The sequence below is a fragment of the Zootoca vivipara genome, chromosome 3 (genome assembly GCF_965207765.1).
Source record: "Zootoca vivipara chromosome 3, rZooViv2.hap1.1, whole genome shotgun sequence".
Taxonomy (NCBI): Eukaryota; Metazoa; Chordata; class Lepidosauria; order Squamata; family Lacertidae; genus Zootoca; species Zootoca vivipara.
In genome coordinates, this window is record NC_142586.1 from 115,424,894 (window position 1) to 115,448,628 (window position 23,735).

The window sequence follows — 23,735 nt, forward strand, 5'->3', positions numbered from 1 at the left end:
CTCAGCTTCACGATCTGTCCTTCCAGTGAGCACTCAGGGCTGGTTTCCTTCAGAATGGATAGGATTGATCTTCTTGCAGTCCATGGGACTCTCAAGAGTCTCCTCCAGCACCAGAATTCAAAAGCATCAATTCTTCGCCAATCAGCCTTCTTTATTGTCATATTTTCATATCTTTATTGTCATTGTCGCCTTGCAGGAACAACAAAATTACTCGGTTGCTACATCCACTCAGATAAAGCATTCCGCATAATTCAGAATTACAAAACCTAATTAACAAAAGTAAATATAATACAAAATAACAAGTAAAATAAGATGACTTCAAAGTCCAGGCTTTCCATTTAAGGCCAAAATCGCTCTAGAGAAGAAACTGTTCCTGAGACGGCTCGTTTATGGTCCAGCTCTCACTTCCATACATCACTGCTGGGAAAACTATAGCTTTAACTATATGGACCTTTGTCGGCAAGGTGATGTCTCTTCTCTGCTTTTTAAGATGCTGATACATTCTGGAGCAGGAACCGGCAAGCCACTCCAGTATCCCTGCCAAGAAAACTCCATAGACAACGACAACAGGTCCATAAATGACCATATAGCATACATTCAACACAAAAAACAGCGACAATTTGTTGTTGACAGCTGGACCCTTCAGTAGCTTATGGCCTCATCAAACCTAAATCCGGCCCTGGCTGAACCTAGAAACCTAGCACGTCAGGCTGTCTGGCTCTCCCCGACGTGCTACTTCTCTGCGTGCGGGGAATTCTCCGCGCAGGTGAGCGCTCAGGCGCGAGAGAGCCGCCAGCCAATCAGGGCCGCGGAAACAAGCCGCCTCCCTCCTCCTCTCTGGAACCGCACCTGCGAATTGCCGCATGGGACTACGCTTCCCAGAACGCACCGCGCCGGGCGAAGCTTTCTCTCCCTTCTCTCTGTCCCTTTCTCCGCACCGCTTTCGGCGGACTACAATTCCCAGCGGGCTTCGGTGCCTCCGTACCCGCCTGGCTGCTCCCAGGACCACGTTTCCCGTTAGGCAGCGGGGCTGCGGGCCGGCGACGGGAGCCGAGAGGGGTCGAAAGAGTGTCGCTGGGGCCGCCGCGGTGCATGCCGGTCGCCGTAGTCCTGGAGGGAGTCTGTGGCTCCGCTCCGCCTCGTCCGCGAAGACGGAAGCCTGGAGAGACCCGGAGAGGATCGGCGGCGGCGGCGGCGGGAGAGGCGCTGCTCTGGCGGAGATGGGGGACTCCAAAGTGAAGGTGGCCGTGCGGGTCCGGCCCATGAACAGGAGGGGTGAGTCATGGGGAGGGAGAGAGGGAGGGAGGGGAGGAGACCCCCCCAAAAAAAGCAGAGAGAGGGGGGAGTCACCCCAAAACCTGGGGAAAGGGGGGGGGAGAAGAGGAGAGACCCCTCACCCAAGGAAGGAAGAATCCCCGGTGGAAACACTCCCCCCCCCGGGAAGATCCCTCCCCCAGTGAAAGTAGGGGAAAGGGGAGACACCCTTGAAAGGAAGAACTTTAACCCCAATGAAAACATGGGGAAGGGGAGACACTCCCCCCCAAAAAACGTGGTGACACCCCCTCAGCTGAGAGATAGGGAGATGAGGAAGCACACCTCCCACACACCGATGGGAGTGGATGGGGGGAGTCTTTTTGCCCCAAGGGATTTGGGGGGGGGAGGTGGACCCCCTGCCTTCTGAAAGGTGGTGGTGGGAGAGAAGGGAAATACCGCATAGGGGGTTGTTCGGAGGAGGAGTGGGGGGAGAAGGAAAGAAGGGTCTCCCCTTCCCCTGGAAATGGTATGCGAAGGGTTAAAGGGGGACTTGCAAAATGGGCAGAATGGTGTTCCTCCCCTCAAAAAGCAGTTGGAAGAGAAGTGGGGGGGGGGAGAAGGAAAGACACCCCCCCAATCTAAATGAAGTTGGAAGGGCACCCCTCACGAGAAGCTGAAGGAGAGAGGGGGCAGACAAAAGACTGGAGGGGTAACAGAGTACTAAGAGAAGATCCCCCCACCCCAAATAAAATTGGGCAGGGGGTGACCCCCCTTCCTTTCAAAAGGAGATGGGGGGAGAAGAGTGAACTCCATTCAGGAGCTGCAAGGAAGGGGCTGCCTTGATTTGATGGGCAGGGATTGCCCCATCCTTTATCAATTGGAGAGGAGTGGGGGGGGGAGAAGTCCCCCCTAAAAAACACAACAACCATGGGGTGTGATAAAGCTTTGCCCTTGGAGAGAGAATCCAGCCCATGCAAAAATACTGCATTGGGAGGGACAGAAAGACCCTCCCTTTCTGTGGGCAGCTTCTTCATAAGGGTGGGGTGGGGGGGGGTCAGAAGAGACCCCAAACTCTGAGAAAGTAAAGAGGGAAGCTGATGCTGTGGGGGAAGGTCCATAGGTTCAATCCTCAGGCCTCCAGGTGCAAAGATCTCAAGGGACCTGGCTGGGTCCTTGGACTGCTGCTGCCAGTCAGAGTTGGGTGGCTGGCTGAATGGCTTGAGCTGGCAGGGGGCAGCTCCCTATGCATTGGCACTATGGTGGCCTGGTAAGTGGTAGACCTCCATCCTGTTTGTAGAACGTGGGGTTCACTTGTCACATGGCAGGGTGAACGACCAAGGAACCCAAACCTTGGAGGGCAGAGTGATGATGTTGAGAGGAGAAAACTCAGTCAGATCCTTGACCCCCTTGCCCAAATACTGAGGACTGGAGGGGTGTGGGGAGAGCACGCAGGAGATGCAAATAAACTCTTGGAAGAGACATCATAGAATCTCAGGAGCTGGAGGGTCCAACCCTCTGCAATGCAGGAATCACAACTGCAGCGTTGAGGCTCCCGCTTTCCTTCTCCCTCCTTGCCCTTTGGGACGACCTTTCCTCATTCCCCAAGCCCATTAGGCGAAAAGACCCCCACCCCCGTGCAGGGGGTGGGACTAGATGACCCTCAGGGACACCTTCCAACTCTGCAGTTCTACGATTCTGCTTCCTGTGAAACCTTGAAACGATACCCTGCGAACGGCCCGCTGCGCTTTTCCCGCCGTTGCGTGTGGGCATTTGGCCTCCTCCATTTCGAACCGAGCTCAGTGGCGGTATTAAGCGTGCAGTCAGATGCATGTTAGGAAATTGGGTGCTCCCAAAAACTTCTGAGCTCCTGTGCCTGCAAGCAACTTTCTGTTTTTTTCCTTACTGCTTAACGTGGTTTAGTGTCAACACACCGTGAGGTCGCAGGAGGTCCGTGGAGGTGGAGGTGGAGGGAGGTTGTGTCATAATACTATTATAGCTGAGGTGTGTCCTGTTAGACGTGAAAAGAGTCACCTTGCCATGCACTCGAAGGGACGGCCAGTTCTCAGTGGGTGTTCCCAGTTGCTATAATGTGAATGTGGAATTTGCAGAGGTGTGCTTTTAAGTACCAGAGGTTAACCTGCATGTTACTTAGCAGGCGTTAGTTGTGGAAGGTCTCGGGTTCGGTCCTTGACATCTCCAGGTGGTGCTTGGAGAGGCCTTGGTCTGCAATCGGTTAGGCGGGGAATCGTTGTTGGCACCCGTCCAAGAGACAATGGAGTGTGCCTTCAGGGGTGAAGTCAAAGCGCTGCGCCAGCAGCACCGAAGTGACCTCCCTGGGGTGCAATACTGGTGGGCAGTGTGTCCGGAGGTCCTGGGCCGCTTGGACAACAAGACCCCCCTCTCGGCCTTGCTGATGTGGGCCAGAGGAAAACAAAGCAAGATGTTGGCTGCAGGAGTTGCAGGAAGGAGGCGTATGAAGTGCCATCCAACCGCCTTATGGACTCCACTCCAGATCTGCGTAGCGTTTTCTCCTTAGCCTCCCGAAGATGTCTCACAAGGCAGCAGAAGTTTAGGATCAGAGTTTCCCTTCCCCTAGATGGGCTCCCTTCCCAGGCTCCCTTCCTCACTTCTCTCTATAGCACACGCAGAAACCACCTTCTTGACCATAGGACCCACTCTTCGCCTCATCCGTTCCATCCGCCCTGTCTTTTCACGCAGGGGAAATCCCCAACACCCTGAGGGTTTGAGACCCATCAGCTGCCTTTATCTGGTTTAGCTTGCCAGTCGAAGCTGTTTGCTGTCTTCTAGGAGCCACCTTTAGAAGGGTGGGGACCAAAGGTGGAAAAACCACCCCAGAAGGAGCAGGGCATTTCCCCCTGCAGAGGTACACGTTCTCCCCAAACACCCCATCCAGGGAGTTGTAATGCACATTTGAAAGCAAAGGGTTTCCCTCCCCACCCAACACGCATAGACATGCCCCCAAAGCAAATGTGCTGCTATCTTCATCCCTTCCCGTCATTGGCTCAAAGGCAAGGAAATTCATATTTCAAAGAGACGGGTCTTAAGCTTTGCATATTAGCAAACATTTGGTATGGGTTGAGATTACCTGTTTCTTTTTGCTGTGCTGGAGAGTGAGTGGAAATTCAGGACTTGCACTGGCCATGAACTCTCATGGAATCGTGGAGTTGGAAGGACCCCCCTGTGTGTGTGGGGGGGGGGGTTGTCATCTAGTCCCACCCCCTGCAGTGGAGGGATCTTTTTGCCCAACGTGCAACTCGAACTCACGACCCTGATAATAAAGAGCCTCAGGCTCTACTGACCGAGCCCTGCAAGGCACAGGCAGCCATGCGTGTGTGGAGCAGGAGAAAAACAAGACTTTCTCACCATGCAGAGTTATTGCAAAGTTTGCAACAAGATAAGGCACGGAAAAACACACCGAAATGCCATGTAATTGGGTGATATCCAGGATCACTTGTACTCTGAGTAGACCCATTGAAATCAACCAAATCCATTAGGTTTGTTCCGAGGGTGGCTAAACGCTGAATGTTGCCCATGGTAATAATAATTTAGTGGTGGTTTGCTAAAGTTTTTGCAACAGGAATGTTGATGGGTGTGAAACCTTGGAAGCTTTTTCTCCTGAATGTGTGTGGGGTTTTTTTAATAAAAAAATTACTATTGTGGATTTGTCATCCCCTGAGGGCAAAGGGGCCAGGCAGGCAGGTTTCATCTCTGAGCTTGGAGAGCAGCCGGTACATCTGCTTCCTTATTACTTATTGATATGCTGCCTTTTTAAAATTTGTGCTCCAGAGCCGGGGTAGAAGATCCCCCTTCTGAATAGCTTTTGTGCTAAGCTGCCAGGCTTGTAAAGCTGGCAAGTCAAGAAATAGCAAATTGGGCTCTTGGGCAAAACAGGTTCGTCCCCTTCCCCTTCCCTTCCCCTTCCCCGTCCCCTCAACCCCGCAAGAGAGCGCAGGAAAGCCCCTTTACACTGTCAACTGCCTGCATCTTTTCCTTGCATTGGCCTTCCGAAAACGCTATTGATTGGGTGCAGCTTGCCCACCGCATCCTCCCTAAGGTGAAGTGGGTCAGAAAGCGGAGACTTCCGCCACCTCTCCTGAGCAGGGGGTCAGGGGTGTGTTGGCGAGGGGTTTTGACGCAAGCCGTACCTGCTTCTGCCCATCTGCTCTTTCACCCCCAAAGAAGTTTTCTGCCTCTGCTCCTTATAAGGGAATTTTATGAGACATCTCGAGAGCAATAACGTCTCTCAGGCTTTGGTTGGGCGGGGGGGGGTATTAAGGAACCCCCTTCCTCAAAAGTGTGAAACCAATTATAACTGGAAGACTAAACAGGCTTGTGTCTGTCGTAGCTTTGTTTTATTTCTTTCGACGCCCGTGCCCTTTTCGGATTCTAAATGCACAAAATATTCAAAATGTACTTTAAGCAGAGAAAAGACTGCATTCGCAAAGGCTATAGGACCAAAGCCGGCCTCTCTTAACCTTTATGTGTGTTTTTTTTTTAAAAAAATTCCAAACCCCCAAAGCAAGGCCATGCGGCTGCGGCACATGTTATCAGAACGTAGATCTATTTTTACATCTGAAACTTGTGCATGCATGTGACCAGCGGAGGGTTGCCCATAGCTTCTTTAAACTGGCAGATTTTCCCCGGCGTTGGGGGGGGGAGGGATGCATTATTTCCTGCATCAATCCTGCCTCTGTTCTCCTTGAATGTGGCATGCACCAAGGCTCCTGCGTCAGTTTGTCTAATGCATGCCATTGTTCCATCTAACAATAGCCTTATCAGGAGAAGATGGCTTTGTGATCTCTGCCCCCTGGGCTACAAATACTTCATTCCTTAGGGCCATATGTTCAAAGCTCCGTCCTTTTAACTCTTTTGCCTTCCAGGTTGCAATTCGCCTTTCAAGGTCCACCCAGTGGTTTGGTGGCAACAGACAGTCAGAGACCTGGTCTAGATGTAGTTTCTGGCTTTCCAAACCACAGTTTAGCAGCCACAAATGACCGTCAAGGCTATGGTCTTAAGTATTAATCGGTGTTAGTAAACCAGGGCAAAGTTTCATAAAAGTTGTTTGCCATCCTTCTGTATGATGCACTTATAGGAATATTGGGAAAGTGCTCTATACCAAGTGTGAGACTCTTAATCTCAGGGTCGCGGGTTCCGAGGCCTACACTGGGCAAAAGATCATTGCATTGCATGTGGTTGGACTGGATGACCTCGGTGGTCCCTTCCGGCTCTACGAAATTCTGTTCCGTGAGTCATTTAGCTCAGCATTGCCTACACTGGCTGGCAGCAGCTCTCCAGGGTTTCAGACATGGGGTGTTCCCAGCCCTTTCTAGCGGTGCCAGGTTTTGAACGTGGGACCTGGATGTTGTACCACCGAGCGACAGCCTCCGGCAGTATCAGGAAACCACCGAATCCATATGTGCTAGAGTATCCGAGCGGTGGAGCCCTGGCTAGGGTACAGCGATGGCGAGAGAGGTGATTGTGTGTTGCAGAAGTACGGAGTCCAAGGGAACTGTGTCATTGGTTCCTCTGTGACTGCATTTGGATGTAACACTAAACCGTGGTTGAGCGTTGCATGAACTTGGGCTCCCCGCCCCCTTGCCTTTCCTCCTCTGGTGTGGCTGCAAGCGGGACTCCCCTGGAAGTGGAGAGGGTAGGCTACGAGCCCCATGCATGCATGCATTTGTAGCACCGCTGCTCTGGCCTCCCTTAGGAGGGAAGGGCGGGATACAAATTTAGGGAATAACTTAATCAGAAGCAAGAAACCACAGTTCCGGCCTGTGTGTTTGCACTGGAACATCAAGGTGCACAACAGGGGAAAGGAGCCTTTTTCAGCCGAAGGGCTGCATTCCCTTCTGGATGGCTTTCCAGGGGCCGCCTAGTGGTGGCGATTGGGGCCAGAGGCAACACGGGGCAGAGCGATGAATGTAAATTTGATCTCCCTTTAGTGCGGTGTTCCTTAACCTTGAGTCTTCAGCTGTTGTTGGACTTGTTACGGAAAAATCTGGGTGCGAGGCTGCTCTGGCACCCAGCCTCGCACCCAGATTTTTTCGTAACGGACTACAACTCCCATCATCCCTGACCTGCTAGATAGGAATGATGGGAGTTGTAGTCCAACAGCAGCGGGGGGGGGGAGTTTGAGAAGCACTGGCTTACTGTCCATGAGCACACAGAGACAAATTCCTCTGTTCAGTGCCAGTATCAGAGTTCAAGGACACATTCCTGCAGACAGAGAAACTCAAGGAAGGGTGCAAGGCATGTCCCTTGGGGGGGGGAGGGAGTAGGGTGCCCAAGAGGGTTGCAAATCCTCTGCCCCTTGGGCCCTGAGCTTTCCCCCACCACGCTGTAAAAGGGTACTGCGGCGCCTTATCTGAATTGCCAGTTTTCAGCCGGGCTGCTTAGGATGGATGGGGAATGAAATTGCTTGTCCTGCCACCTCCTTTCCTCTGTGTTTGTTCTGGTGTTTAATTATACAGCGTGCGCTAGATTCCCTGCTGGAACCAAGGAACCTGTTTACACAAGGTGGTTAACTCCCTTTTCCTGCACAACTCCTGTTTCTGTTGCTTGCCTGTGCTGTTTCTGGGCTGCGTCGACGTGAATACGAGCTGAAAGGTGAAAGCTGGAGTCTTCTTAGGCTTAATTATGCTTGGAATCGTAGAATCATAGAATTGTGGAGTTGGAAGGGACCCTGCGGGGTCATCTAGACCAACCCCCTGCAATGCAGGAATCTCAACTAGTTCATACGTGGCAGGTGGCCATCCTGCCTTAAAGTCGTTTTAAAATTGGCCTTCTTAATGTCCAGAGTGCATGTCTGACTACACTCCACTTTCCCTTGCTTCTGTATCATGAAACCCGGGAGGACACGATCACTTCTTGCCAAGTTTCTGAGTACTTTCACTTCGTCGATCAATTTCTCCCTGTTGGTGAGGACCAGGTCTAGGACAGATGATTCCCTTGTTGCTTCTTTTACCTTCTGGGTAATAATAATAATAATAATAATAATAATAATAATAATAATAATAAAGTCCCTTCCAGTAGCACCTTAGAGACCAACTAAGTTTGTCATTGGTATGAGCTTTCGTGTGCATGCATGGTATCTGAAGAAGTGTGCATGCACACGAAAGCTCATACCAATGACAAACTTAGTTGGACTCTAAGGTGCTACTGGAAGGATTTTTTTTTTAATTTTTTGTTTCGACTACGTCAGACTAACATGGCTACCTACCTGTAACTAGTACTTCTGGGAAATGAAATTGTCAGCGAGGTCGATGGGAGGAATTTGTTGGACTTTACATCCTTGGCAGGAAACAAAAATTGGGGGAAGTCTCCCGTGGCTGCTATATCTCTCCTTTTTGAATGTTTGTTAATCTGCTTCTAAACGGAGTGGCAGCCTTTGCTGACAATTTCCTCCCCCCCCCCCCGTTTTAAGACCAGGAAGATTTTAAACACAGTTCGTTTTATTGGCTTTGAGTGCCCTTGTAAAGTAACTTGCACGGCAGGAGGAGTAAAATCTTGGAGAACGTATGATGGGGAAGCAGACAGGTGCCTGTGTAGTTTGTTTTAGCATGCTTAAAAATAGACCAGTGCCTAATGCAAGCTTTGCAATAACATCAGTATTCCTGAAAGTCTCTTGCACTTGTAAGGCAATTATGCCCATTTTGAGCGAAACTTCTGTAGCTTTGCAGTCCACATGTCTGTTCCTATCAGTAAGAGCTGTTCGACAGTGGAATTGCTCTCCCTTGGAAGATGGGCTCTCCTTCCTTGGAGGCTTTTAGACAGAGGTTGGATGGCCACCTGTCCAGGATTCTTCAGCTGTGATTCCTGCATTTCAGGGGGTTGGCCTAGATGCCCTTTGGGGGTCCCCTCCAACTTTCCAATTTGATGATTCCATCTCTTCCCTCTCCCCCATCTTTGACTATCTTTCTTCTGTGCCTTTAATTCATGGCTGCCTGAAACATTAAAATGGATATGAATGGAGCATATTCATTTAGAATACCTTTTAATTGCTGGGTCAAAAAATTGCTGGGCGGGTTGCATTTTCATTGCATGCAATTACTTAGCAGAAGAACGATTAAGCCGAGAGCGAGAAATGACGCCTCTTTGTTATTTGAAAATTTTGTTTACCGTACCCCAAATACTTAGGACACGCAAGCTGGTCTCTGACCGTAATAAATTTCATGTCATGTACTTAGGGCACTTATGCAAATTCCTCTTTCAGTGGTTTTGACTTCCTCACCCCCCACCTTCCTGCGGCAAGGCAAAATTGGATCACAATTACCTTTTGCGTTTCTGACTCTCCTTACTGCGGAGATCTGGGTGCAAGTATTGTATGTTTCCCTGCAGACGTACCCATGCATAATTAACCAGCTAATTACCACGGTCTGAAAATTTTATGGATTGTAACCCAGACTTTTATTGTAAGGTAGGATTCGGAAAAGAGTGTCTCCGGCTGAACAGAAGCCAGTTCTCTTCCATCTTCTCAAACTCACCTTTTTGGCCACGCTTGCATTTGGAAACCCCCCCTTTTTAATTCATTTATCATATGTTTCTGTGGTGCCTGTGCTGATTATGGGATGCACAACCTAGTTGGGGGTCCCAGCTCACCCGTTAAAGACCAGTGGTTTAAGTCACGCTGCTGTGGACCCCTCCCCTCTCCCAAATTCCCCTATTAATCGTTTCAGTCGTACCTTGGATCTCAAACGCATGGGCTCCCGAACAAATTGGCTACCAAACGATCCAAACCCAGAAGTGAGTGTTCCGGTTTCCGAACAATTTTTGGAAGCTGAACGTCCAACGCAGCTTTTGCGGCTTCCTATTGGCAGCAGGACACTCCTGCAGCCAATGGGAAGCCGCGCCTTGGTTTTCGAACGGTTCTGTTCAAGAACCAAGCTACAAGTGTACTTCAGATAAGTTCAGAGTCACCGGCAACACAATCCTGTGTGTGCTTACTCAAGAGTTAAGTCCTGTTGATTTAAATGCGACTTGCTCCCAAGGAAATATCAGTGTTAGAAGCTCCTTAAGCCACGGTTATGGTCACCAAAATGGAATGCCTAGATGCCATTTTCAGGACAGACGGCTTGAAATTCATATTCTTAAAATAGGACTTTTGGGTTCCTGAAATCCGTTCTGATTGTGCAGATAAAATATCATGGGTAGAATTCTGCAAGATGCGTTTGCTAGTGTGTGAAAACGGTCCAGATCCAAGGATGCCCAGGCAGGCACCTCCAGGTGGTGGAGACGTCAGGCACCAACCTTGGCACCCGGGCACCTTCACTTGGTCGCAAGTGGCCGATAGCCAGGTGCAAAATGCCCCTTGCCAATTTCGAATGCTGGTACTAAATATAGATTGGGTTGAAGCTTAAGGGAAGCTATTGGACTCACATCTGCCCAACCAGAATGGCCATTGGCTAAGGGTGATGGGAACTGTAGTTGAGCAACACAAAAGGGATCGTGCTACAAGTCTCTGAAACTTCAGGAGCGATCTTTCAAGCCACATTTATTGACTTTGGGCACAATCCAAAGGGGGACATCTGGGCAAGCTGCGCTGAAGGAGAGCGCTGTTCTCGCACAGCTTCCCTTCGTCCGAATGCGGCTTAGGCGGCCGAAATTTCAACCGGATTGTGCCCCTGCTTTCTGCAGCTTCTTCCATGCAAGGCTGTGCTTTCTGCAGCTTCTTCCATGCAAGGCTGTGGGCTTTCTGTATTCCCTCCTTTCCCCGCCAGCCGCCATGGAGTCAGTTCAATTTTCACTCAGCAAAGGCACTTGGAAAACGGCATGTGTTGGTGGGAGAAATGGATTGGAGATGTGGTTGTCTCATGTTACTTGATTTCCCTAATCAGTAATGCCTCTTTAGAATCTCTCTCTCTCTCTTTGGAATGCCAACTGGAATCCGTTTGCTCGAAGCAGCCGGGTTTAATTCCAGAAATAAAGAATAAATAGTAATAAACCTCTGTGGGAGGAACTGATCTTCAAGCATTGGCTGCCAGGCCAAATTTGACCCAAATGTTCAATCTCTGTGGTTTTCAGTCTTGGGAATCCTGAGGCTCCTCAGAGGCTGGCTGAAGATTGGACTTCAAGGGAGAGCTTGCTGGATCAGGCCAGAGGCCCATCAAGTCCGGCATCCTGTTCTCACAGTGGCCAACTGGATTCCTGTGGGGAACCTGTGAGCAGGATCCGTGCATGAGTGGCTTCTCCTTTCCTGCGGTTTCCAGCAACTGGTATTCAGGAGCATTATTGCCTGCAGATGTCAAGGTAGAGAGCACAGCCATCGGATAGCCTTCTCTTCCAGGAATTTGTGCAGTCTCCTTTATGTTGGTAGCCAGACTGGCAGACTGACCAGACGAAACACAATCTGTCCACCATTTGTGAGGAGCGTTCGAAATTTTGCACCTGGCTTTCGACCACTTGTGACCAAGTGAAGATGCCTGGGCACTAGAATGGCGCATGACACACCCACCATCTGGGGATCATTGGATCTTGACTGTTTTCACGCACTAATGCCCCATCCTGTAGAATTCTATCAGTTATATTTTATCTGCACAATGGGAATGAATTTCAGGGACCAAATTGCTTTTTCTGTGCAACCTGAGCAGGAGCAGGGAACAACGCCATAGTTCATTTTTGCCACTTCTCTTCCCTTAAACCCACTCCACTGCCCTGCTCACAGTTGCGAAGAATATTCCTACGTTATGAATGGTCTGCGTCACTGACTTTTCTTCTTAACCTAGCTCAAGCTTGTCATCTGAACCAGCCAAATGTTTAACTCATAATCACAGTCAGTCCGTCGTTTGAAAAAGAAGACTTTTGAGCCGTCTTGCCCCAAAATGGTAACTAGACATTCTGTTTTTGTGTATGCCATCAAATGCCAACAGTGCCCTTCAGCTCTCTATATTGGACAAACAGGCCAAACCCTACGCCAAAGGATAAATGGACATAAATCTGACATCAGGAATCACAAGACAGAGAAACCAGTAGGAGAACACTTCAATCTCCCAGGACATTCTATACAAGATCTCAAAGCAGCTGTTTTATTACAGAAAAATTTCAGGAACAGACTGGAAAGAGAAGTTGCTGAATTGGAACTCATTACCAAGCTTAAAACCATGGAGCCACCTGGGATGAATAAAGACATAGGATTCTTATCTCATTATGCATGATCAAGCTTTCTTTAGCGCCTCAGCCCTTGCTTCCCCCCCCCAGGACCAATTGCAGCCATCAGCAGTCGTTAACAGCCATCTACAGGTTTACCACTCCCATCAGCCCATCACCCATTCTCCCCCACCCCCCCACCCTCTGTATATACATAAGGGTCTGACGCTTCTGTTTCAAGAGTATCTGAGGAAGTGTGCATGCACACGAAAGCTCATACCAAAATAAAATCTTAGTTGGTCTTTAAGGTGCTACTGAAGGAATTTTTTTATTTTTGTTTTGGCGACCGCAACCTTGATTTAAGGAACCATTTGGTGCCTGGTATGTGAGTTTCTATGTGAGTTTCTAACACTGGGATGTTTTTTTGGCACTGTACAGCTACAGGAGAGCATGGCATACTTTATAGTGGACCTTTCAGTTTGTGCATGGCAGCAGTGAGGCCAAACTGGCAGAGGGTGCCTGGACCTTAGGAGGTAATCCTGAAACCTTACTTAGGGCAGAGAAATTTTGACTATAATCGCAGCGGCTCTCCAGCCAACAAACTGATGAAGGCTTCCCCAAGGGGGGAAAGTTCAACAGCATCCATTCTAGTTTCACAGTTGCAGTCTTCCTTCTAAAGGTACTCCTTTTCTGTGCTTCTGTACTTGGTTTAATTTCAATAGTAGCTGCCTGTAATGTTCTAGTCTAATCCACGGGACACGGGGGGCGATGCCACATTCTGACAGCGCAATGTACACTGCTGGGCATTGCTACCAACCCTGCTGGTACTTGCCACAAGTGGAGAGGCAAGGATGGAGTTGGAGGGCAGGCCCTGCGAAAGGGAGGCCACCCCAGACTGCAGGATGCCAGCTTGAAATACAGTCATCCCTCATGATGCGTCGGCTTCAGGTTGCGTGTTTTCGTCTTGCGTCCTGCGGCAACTTGGAAGTACCAGAATGAGTTACTTCCGGGTTTCGCCACATGCGCAGAAGCACTAAATCGCGCCTGCGCAGACGTGCCGCTTCGAGTTGCAGGAGTTGCACGTTACGGATGGGCCTCCGGAACAGATCCCGTCCGTAACACGAGGTACCACTGTAAGCTATGTTGAGCAGATTGCTGGGGAGCAAAACATCTGTCTGTAGGCAGCCAGCGTAGCAGGCTGTCAGTATAGTTCTTGCTTATTCATAAACGGGGTTTGGAGGGTGTCCATATTCCCATCCCTGGCAAACTTAGCCTTTTGCCCCGTGCTTCAAGACATCCGCATCAGAAAAATCTGTTGGGTTTTGCATGCCGCTACGCTGACATTAGGAGCCGGAACTCGCCATTATAGGAAATTGCGCCTCTCTCAAAATTCAAATTGGTTCTCAGGTAATGAACGGCACTGTGGCTTTTGTGAGAGGCATTTTGAAACGCATGTTAAGGACTCCTCCTGAAATGAAATAGCTAAATCTCAATGTTTTTTAAATGGCCGTACAGTTACAGAAGATCAAAGGTACCGAAGGAGTATACCTCACTTACTAGATTTGCAGGGACTTGGGAAAAACCTCTACTTTCTGCATCCTCATCCCAAACCAGCAACCTCCTAGGTAGGATCTTCCAGACTTTCTTCTGACCTTGCTGTATCCTTTGAATTGAAAGGGACCTTCATTTCCTGTGTGGACTGATGTCTACCGTAGGCTTCACCTGTAGCGGATATTTCCCAAGGTGGTGATGGGAATTTGACACCCGTGGCTTTTTCCAAACATAGCAAGCCGATAATTATCTCGGGATGGAATTTTCTTTCAGTTTCGGTGAAGCGAAAGAATAGCTCCTTTTAGGACCCGTGGTAGCCCCCTCCTATCCTCTCCCCAACCCTTTCCCCTTCCTGAGATATTCCTTATCTACAAATGGCTTTTCTCATGGCCAGGTTACCTTTTAAAGGAACCCAAACCCCTTTCTATCAGAAAGCCTCCTTCGAATGCCAATGCTACGCTCCGTAAGGCAGAGTGGGAGTGGGGTTAGTTCCGGGAATCCAATTTCTTTTTGGGAGCCAGCCTCAAGAGGGATCCAAATTCATGGGGACTAGCATCATGCTTCGTAGGTGCTTGGGCATTTGGAAATCTTGGGATCCACCCCACCCCCCCACCCCGCCTTTGCAGTAGAACAGTGTATAGCATGTTCCTCACCTTCTGCATTTGAAAGCTTACAGCCTAGCGACTTAAAAATCCCAATTAGTGACAGATTGGAGGTGGGAGGGAAGGCAATGGTAGATTAACCGCCATAGCAGGTGTGCACTTCAAAGGGACACTCAGAAGTGGAAATAAAACCTATTTGCATTTCCCGGAGAAAACCTGGGAAAGCGTTGCGCTGCCTTATCCTCGGTGCAGAGCCTGGTATTTCAGAGATGTCTCGCCATATTTTCCATCTGCCTCCACGCCCCCACTGGCCCGTGGATCGGCTATGCCCCCGAGGCCTTGTCATCCTCAATTTGTCGTCTTGGTGTTGCGATACCTTCAGCGCAGCAGGGAGAGGAAGATGCACGGACCCACTGGAAAGCTGAAACTGTCACAGTAGCGTTGGGTGGGTAGGAGAGAGGATGAGGAGACCCTGCTCTATGGGCATGATGGGCAAGTGTTGGGGACAGTGATGGAATCCCTCCGTTTGCTTAATCGATTCCATTTGTGAATTGCTTCCCATAAAATACCTTGAAGTGAGCTCACAGAATTGATTTACTGCTTTTAATGTGTTGGTACCTGCCTGCCTCTAGGGAGACAATGGAGGAGTATACCTTTTTTGGGTGCGACGTCAAACCGTTGGGAGAGTTAATGGTTGGGCCGGTGACCTGTTTGGGAATTGCGAAAGAAGAAATATTCAGTATTTATTTCATTGCATCTTGCCTTTCCCTGCAGAGACCTCTAGGTGGTTCATGTGATTCTATGATGCTTCCACCCCCATTTTATCCTGACAACAAGCCTGCATCTTGATGGAGTAGGGTGTGATTGACATTTTTCAAAGAGGACCAGATTTGATGAAGTGAACATGTGTGAGGGAGGGCCGACCAAAGTTGTTGATCTTTTTTTAGGGTTGAAGTTGTTGAGCTTTTGGGGGATTTTACCCCAGGAAATAAACTGCCACAGGGGCTGGATTAGGCCCCTGGAGTGGGCTTCGGAAATGCCTGACCTAGGGTCACTTGGTGGCGTTTGTAGCCGAGTGGGGATTTGAACTCTCTGGTTTTTCCAGCCCTAGCCTAACTGCTGCCCCGTGTCAGATCTGATGAAACCCACTCCTGTCATTTCCACATGATTCAGTTCACTCCTTACCCATGCTGTTCTGTTGATATGGCAGAGCAGTTTTTATTTAGGGAGAGAGAGGCAGGGATGGGGGTCTTCAGTTGTTCAGCCTGGGCGCAATGGACTTTGGAGCATCATCTCTCTGGACCGTACCAAGACAGGAAGGTATTCAGACCATAGGAATGAAATGGAGGCACCTGCTCTGGTTTCTTGTGGAAAGACATAGACTGGAGTTGGGCATGATCTTCTGCAACAGCCTTCTCTCTCTAATCTGTCTTCCAACCAGCCCTCCATACATCTTGGACTATGGCCCCGGTCCCTGTGCTTGCTGAGGCTTGATGGGAATTGTAGTCCCAAACATATCCACCTTGTTGTTGTTCTGCATTGCACCTGCTGTTATGCTACGGCCCACCTGAAGGCAGGTAAAAGCCAGAGACTCCCTTGGAAGGTCTTCCTTTCGGTGGCCAACGTTGAGCTTTTAAGTGTGATCTTGTTTTTAGCGTGGCTTCGTTAAAACAACCTTCATCCGTGGGAATGGAGGCTCGGGCAGGAGCACCCGGATGTTCATAGAAAATATATTAGGAATAAATTGCATGCATTTTTCGTGGCGGATGTAGAATCACAGAACTGTAGAGTCGGAAGGGGCCCAAGGGTCATCCAGCTCAACCCCCTGCAATGCAGGAATCACCATGTTGCAGTTGTTCTGTAAGAGTCTTATCCAGAAGTCTCGGTAGTGGCATCCGCCCTGTGGAATGCCCTCCCAGCAGATGTCAAGACAATAAGCAATTATTTTACTTTTAGAAGACAACTGAAGGCGGCCCTGTTTAGGGAAGTTTTTAATGTTTGATGCTGTACTGTTTTTAATATTCGGTTGGCAGCCGCCCAGAGTGGCTGGGGAAACCCAGACAGATGGGCGGGGTATAAATCCTTTCTTGGTGGCATCTCTGTAAAACTGGGGGGACGCTGCTGGAACGACCCGGCAGCTTCTGTGGCCAAGTGCGAAGTTGGAGCTGGACCAACATGCAGATTCGACAATGTGGGTGGGCAGTCAGAGTGAGGCCCTTAGTTTGTGCCAGTGAGTGGGAGGGCTGGGGCCAAACAGGACCCAAGAGGCTAAAAATCTGTATCGAAAGACCGATTTTAAAACACATCAGCAAGAGGACCAGTGAATGAACGCCGGCTTATGGAAGACGCTTTCGTCTGATTTGATTCACTATGTTTCTGTTTGATTTGCTATGTTTTCCTTCAAATGAATCACACAGCGGCTTCCAAAAGATAAATAGCAGTAACATCCCTCAACATTACAAATGCAGCATGAATTACACGGAATAGATGGCAAGTCATCTGCGGAACATTTACAAGTCATCATTAAAACAATTGCGGCCTATGAAACTCTGTTAACAAAACAAAATAAGCCATGCAGCAGAATTACAACAAAAGTCACGCAGGAGTCATTGCAGCCTTCACAATCTATAAATCAGATATAATCTTCAGAGAGCTTCAGAGAGAAATCAAACATATAAATAGATATATCTTGAACTTGAGGAAGGGAGGAGCACAACGAATACAAGGAATGATTTTTTATGAAAACAGAAATAGGACAGGAATATACAACTTTTGAACGTAACTGCACAGAAGGGCACCGTTGACTGTTGCGATTAATAATGATGACGCGTTTTGTAGGTTATCAAGCAACTAAATAACGGCAGCGCAAAACTAGCCGAATCTTTAACCTGACTTTCAAGCATTGGGGTGAATTGGGAAGCTCAGCAGAAGTATTCAAGCAGCGCCACTGAACGCCTCTTATTTATTTTAAGGCAGGTTTTTGACGTTCTCTTTCCTTCCCCTTCCAATAGAAATAGATCTGCATACGAAGTGTGTGGTGGATGTGGACGAAAACAAAGTCATCCTTCATCCTGTGAACACTAACCTTTCAAAGGGAGATGCCAGGTAAGTCTTATTTTTCCTTAGGAAGGAGAAACGGGAGTTTGGTGGTGCTGGTTTAATTGGTTGGCTGCTGACAACGATTTCTTTTCTTGTGTATTTGTGTGTGGCAGATACAGGAGACTGGTTGGGTTTTTTTGGCGGTTGGCACAGCGAGCTGGTCCAAACACGTATTTTTGTCCTGCTTAGCTACTTTTCTGAAAACGTGGTTTCAATATATTGCTGTTGTAAAAAAATGGCTGCTGCTCCTTGCTCCTCAACTCCTATTTCCAACCGCAGTGTGGGGAGTTGCTCAAAACTTGTCTGGTGTCTTCTTCTTCTCCCCTCTCCCTCCTTCCCAGGGCATAAAATACGACTGTTTTCAATGTGACAGCCAGATTTGGGGCAGGCTCAAATGTCATCTTGTTAGAAGGGAATGTATTCAGACGTTGAAGCAAATTTGCTCTCCTGGCTAGTGGGGGAAGGCAGGGGAATTAATAGGTCCTGATTGGAGGGCGACGGCGGGTGCTGTTTCTGGATGTTGGGGTGGAGAGGGTTGCTAAACGCTGAGAGTCTTTCTGTGAGAAAGAAAACCAGCTCAGCTTTGCCCCAGCTGGCGCCTCCGTAATGTTTTGGACTACAGTTCCCATGGGGCTGATGGGAGTTGTGGTCCAAAACATCTGGAAGGTGCCAGCTCTAGGCAGGCTGCTGCTGTTTGGACCACGGCTCCCATCAGGTGGTCGGGGATGAGATTCGGCCTGCTGTTTTGTTTTATTCATTTGATTGGTGGGCTGGTGCATTTCTCCCTCTGCCCTTCAGCCATAAAAGCCCCCTTAGAGCGGCCTGCAACGATCAATAATGCGGCAGACATGTGGCTCAGAGTCATGGGCTCTTGAGGGTTTTGTACTGTAACCCACCAAGGCCTTGATTCAATAAGCTCCCTCTGCAATATGTCGAAGAGCTTGTATTAGTTTCCCTTAATCTCTGACCTCGTATTGACCAGTCCCCCAGAAAGCATCCATACCCCTTTCCCTCGGGAGAATATCTCTTACACGCATGTCTTTGCACACTTCTTGCAAAGGGCAGATGTTTCCCTTGCAGCCTGGGGAGGAGATCCTTTCTCAATCTTGGCCGAAGGAGATTCCCCGAGGCTGCAATTTTATACCCACTTACCTGAGAGTAAGCCTCATTGAAGTCACTGGGCCCTGCTTCTGAGTAGAAGGGTATAGGATTTCACTTGGGCATCTGAATTCATGGAATCGTAGAATTATAGACTTGGAAGGGTAATTGCACCCAGCCCACTGCAATGAAGGAATTTGCTTCCACTAGTTATGGATGGTTGTGAACCGGTTCCTTTCCACGAAATCACACATACGATGCAAACTGCAGCCCTGAGATGCTGCTTTGCGGAGTGGTGAATCCCAGAGAGCAGGTGAAATTCCAGATTCTGGTGTGGCTATGTCTGAGCTGCGCTGCCGTATTACTAATGCTGTTTCAGCTCTCCCTAAGTAGCTGTTTGGTTAGCTGAAGGCACGTATGACGTGTATCTCTAGTAGCAGAGATGAAAAGCAGGGCTATAATCAAGCTCACGTGCATGGTGCGATTCTGCAGAAGCACAGGGGGGACTGCAAAATGTGCAGGATTCCGCTTACGGAAAATATTTGCTAGCAAAATGAGTTTCAATAGGGACCAATGTCAGGTTTTGCGGTTAGGCAGGAAGAACCAGATGTGCAAATACAGGATGGGGGACCCCTGGCTTCCTAGCAGAACATGTGGAAAGGATCTAGGGGTCTTGGTGGACCACAAGCTCAACATGAGTCAGCAGTGTGATGCAGCAGCAAAAAAAGCTAACGCTATTCTAGGCTGCATCAATAGAGGTCTAGTGTCCAGCTCAAGGGAAGTGATAGTACCACTCTATTCTGCCTTGGTCAGACCACACCTGGTGTCCATTTCTGGGCACCGGAGTTTAAGAAGGATGTTGACCAGCTGGAACATGTGCAGAGGATGGCAACCAAGATGATCAGGGGTCTGGAAACCCAGCCTTATGAGGAACGGTTGAAGGAGATGGGTATGTTTTGCCTGTGAAAGAGGAGACTAAGAGGAGATATGAGAGCCATCTCAAGGGCTGTCACATGGAAAGCTGAGCAAGCTTGCTTCCTCCTGCTCCATCTTGGAAGTTCGTATTTATAAAAGCAGCTATAGTTGGAACGTGGCTGTCTTTCAGTATGAGAAGATCTGAGTAAACAACCAGGGTTAGGAGCCCCTAGAATGGCTCCTGTTTGTGGCAGGCCACACAGGCTGGGGGCCAAAGCCCCTTCGTGTTGCAAAACTTTGAGCCCCCCAACATTATCAAGAGGCCATCATATTCTGGCAGTGTTGGTGTCTTTTGATCTTCTCGTTCTGCTCATATAAGCTGCCAACATCTACCTATTCTGTTTGTTGCTGATGAGGGTGTCCGGATTCTACCGGGAAGGAGAGAAGGAGCGAGGTAGAAATTTGGAGGAGGTGGGGGCAGCTACCACCCTCCCATGTGGTCCCTAGAAGCAGTTTGCAGGCACGGTCAGGACTTCTGTGGACTTGAACTTGGAGCTTCTTGATTCCATTGACTCAGCTCCTCGTTGCTGGATTGGAAATTAATGGTCTCTGCCACTTCCCAGCACAGACTAAACACCATTTGGCTTCTGCCTGGCTGGTAGAAAACCACAAGAACGAGGCTGTCGAACATGGGAACCTCGGGGAGCAGCAGGGGAATGTGCAATTAGGATTCATGGCTTTGGGGTGGGCGGCCGGCCGGCCAGCTGAGCGATCCCATGTTTCCGCGCTGCAACTTTCGCTTCCGTGAACTAAGCCCACTCGCTTCAGCACGGGGCAAAGTTCACACTCCCCTATCAGGATTGCAAGGTAGGTTGTGTGCTTTGAACGCTGGCACCCGTCCCGGCGTCTGAGCAAATAGCCCGAATAGCTCCAATGCGGATCTGAGAAACCACAGGGGATGTTGTTGTTATTGTGGCAGAGGCAAGAAGGAGAGGGATTCTTTCTCATCAGGATGCCGGGTCCTGGGGTCACATCGCCACCTCGGGTTTCAGACAAACAGCGACCGAGGTGGTTAGAAAGTTCTGGGCTGCACATTCTTCTCTTTTCCCAGATCTCAGGGAAAAGCAGTGCTGAGTCGAGGTCGGTCCTGCGTCAGCAAGCATGTCATGCAGTGCTCTTCAGTTGCCCAGCTCAGGAAATGCAGGATTTTGCCTTGGTGCAAACTGCCTCCTGGGGGAAGGATGCAACGGATGCTCCTGGAGAAGGGCCTGCAGTGGCCACCTGAATTTTGAGACCTTTTCTGCTCCGCCCCCCTTCTTCCTTTTGCCTTGGAGGCATCTCATAATGTCAGCGTTCTAGAGAGAGAGCTCCGTTTCCTCAACACCACAAAAGATTTCAGGCCGCAGTGAAAAGGGTCCTGTCACCAAGTATGCAAAGCAGGAAGCTAAATGGATCAGAGGCAACATATAGCGGCATTGCACCTAGTGATGTTAAATTCTCGAGAATAATCTTTCAGAGGATATTCTCGATTAATGAGAGCATTAGAGAACTTTCATTTAAAATAGGAGAATATTCATTTTAATGCATTGAAAATGATAAAGTTTTCATGCATTGGAAATGATATAATTAGTTAATATACATGTTTATTCATGGGAAGACTTGTTCAGGTGGCAACCAAAAACTGTTCAGATAATTTTATTCAATGGGGCAATGCAGTGAATTCACATTGTTTGATTTTTCTGCACCAAACTTGAACGTGAATGACTCACGTTAATCACTAAGCCTGCCACTAACCGTATATTTACTATCAACTTATGAATTCCAATTATGTTGTGTATGTGTGAAATGTAGCTTTTAAAATAAATGGAATATAAAAATGTTCATAAAATTAAATGAATAGCATTTTTAAAACTAAAAAAAAAAGTTTTCTGGAGCTCACATTTCAGAACTGCCAATGGTGAATGACACAATGGCCAGCAATGTAACTGGATTTTTTTAAAAAAACATTACTGGCAATATCACAACTTGACTTATTATTTTAAAATGTGGGTTGTAAAACTGGTTCTTACATTAGAATTTACAGTTTGTGGAGAATATTCTCTGGAGAATTTTCTAGCAGAGAATATTCTCATTCTCGAGAATATTCTCCGGAGAATATTCTCACCTCTGAGTAGCGACCCTTGCGTTTCTGCAATAACACCTTGCAGCAGGTCTTGCTGTCAGAAAGTTCTTTGAGTCCTGCCCTCCAGAACACAATAGGATCCTGCCTTTTATCGCGCCAGACCTTGGTTCATCCAGCTCAGTATTGTCTACGCCAGTGGTGTCCAAACTTTTTTCAAAGAGGGCCAGATTTGATGAAGTGAACATGGGTGAGGGCCGACCAAAGTTGTTGACCTTTTTTTAGGGTTGAAGTTGTTGAGGGTTTTTTTTTAAAGGATTTTAACCCAGGAAATAAACTGCCATGAGGGCTGGATTAGGCCCCCGAAACAGACTTTGGACGTGCCTGGTCTACATGGACTGGCAGCAGCTCTCCAGGGTTTTTCAGATGAGGTGACTTTACAGCCCTGCCTGGAGATGCTGGGGATTGTGAACTTCATGGGCCTGGAATAACTCCCAACTGAGGATATTTTAGGATCATGCCCTCTGACAGATAACTCTGTCCAAGTTTTGAGATTATATATATATATATATATATATATATATATATATATATATATGATTTAAATTCTGTTTCAAATATTAGAAAGATAGAATGCATCACTGAATGTTGTTGTTGTTGTTGTTGTTTAGTCGTTTAGTCGTGTCCGACTCTTCGTGACCCCATGGACCAGAGCACGCCAGGCACTCCTGTCTTGCACTGCCTCCCGCAGTTTGGTCATATTCATGTTCGTAGCTTCGAGAACACTGTCCAACCATCTCGTCCTCTGCCGTCCCCTTCTCCTAGTGCCCTCCATCTTTCCCAACATCAGGGTCTTTTCCAGAGAGTCTTCTCTTCTCATGAGGTGGCCAAAGTATTGGAGCCTCAGCTTCAGGATCTGTCCTTCCAGTGAGCACTCAGGGCTGATTTCCTTGAGAATGGATAGGTTTGATCTTCTTGCAGTCCATGGGACTCTCAAGAGTCTCCTCCAGCACCATAATTCAAAAGCATCAATTCTTCGGCGATCAGCCTTCTTTATGGTCCAGCTCTCACTTCCATACATCACTACTGGGAAAACCATAGCATCACTGAATAGCATCACTGAATAGTTTTTAGGTATGGCTCCAGTGTGCCTACATTTTATAACATTTTATAACCCCTGTGCTCTCTAGGCCAGGGGTAGGCAACCTAAGGCCCGTGAGCCAGATGCAGCCCAGTCGCCTTCTCAATCTGGCTCTGCAACGGAGCTATGAGGCCAAACGCCCCCCCAGAGTGCTGAGTTGTGTGCCGACATTTGCAAGCACCTCTCTGACCCGTGTGCACGGGAAGTTAGAATTCGCAGCAAATGTCGTGTGAGCCTTCGGCAGATCATTTGATGATTTGGGCTGGGGCAGAGTATTATTATTATTCATTCAATTTGCATACCACCCCCCCCTCATACCTGCCAAGTTGCTGTCAGAGAAATAAGGGACCGGGCGGAAGTAGCAGACCGGAAGTAGCGCTGCCGCCATTTTGGAACTGGGCAGAGCAGCATCAAAAGTCGCTTCTGAGCATGCTCCGCCCCGTTCCAAAATGGCCGCCGCGCTAGAATAAACCGGGAAAAAACAAAAAAAATCAGTTTTTTCAGCTAGGAACAGCTGGAAAAACGGGGATTTCCCGGGGAATATGGGAGACTTGGCAGCTATGCCCCCCTATAGTCCGCAGGTCTCAGTATGAGGGCTGCGTAGCTATAAGCAATGGTCGTGAAAACGTTTGGGGCATATAGAGCTTTAAGATATGTACCCGCTCCTACTTTCTCGGGGTTTTTTAAGTCGTTGACGCCAGTTTTCCTGGCATCCTTTTTATTTGGAGGCTGATAGTGGACAGGCTGGGTGTCTTTCGAAGGCTCTGTCATAGCTGACTGCCTTTGTTAGGAGGAGCACTTAAATCACAGATAGCCCCTTGGGCAAGAGTATAATAGCATGTAATTGATA

General features: G+C 48.6%; 1 protein-coding gene across 3 annotated transcripts in view; it reads left to right on the forward strand.

Moving 5' to 3' along the window:
* The first annotated feature begins 1,116 nt into the window (after positions 1-1,116).
* Positions 1,117-23,735, forward strand: part of KIF13B (kinesin family member 13B) — a 157,706-nt gene continuing 135,087 nt past the window's right edge. For all 3 annotated transcript variants that reach the window (XM_060273162.2, XM_060273164.2, XM_060273163.2), the window contains exons 1-2: positions 1,117-1,275; positions 17,525-17,618. In XM_060273162.2, coding sequence (XP_060129145.1) covers positions 1,221-1,275; positions 17,525-17,618 — 149 coding nt within the window. In that variant the 5' untranslated portion in view covers positions 1,117-1,220. The remainder of the gene's footprint in view (positions 1,276-17,524; positions 17,619-23,735) is intronic.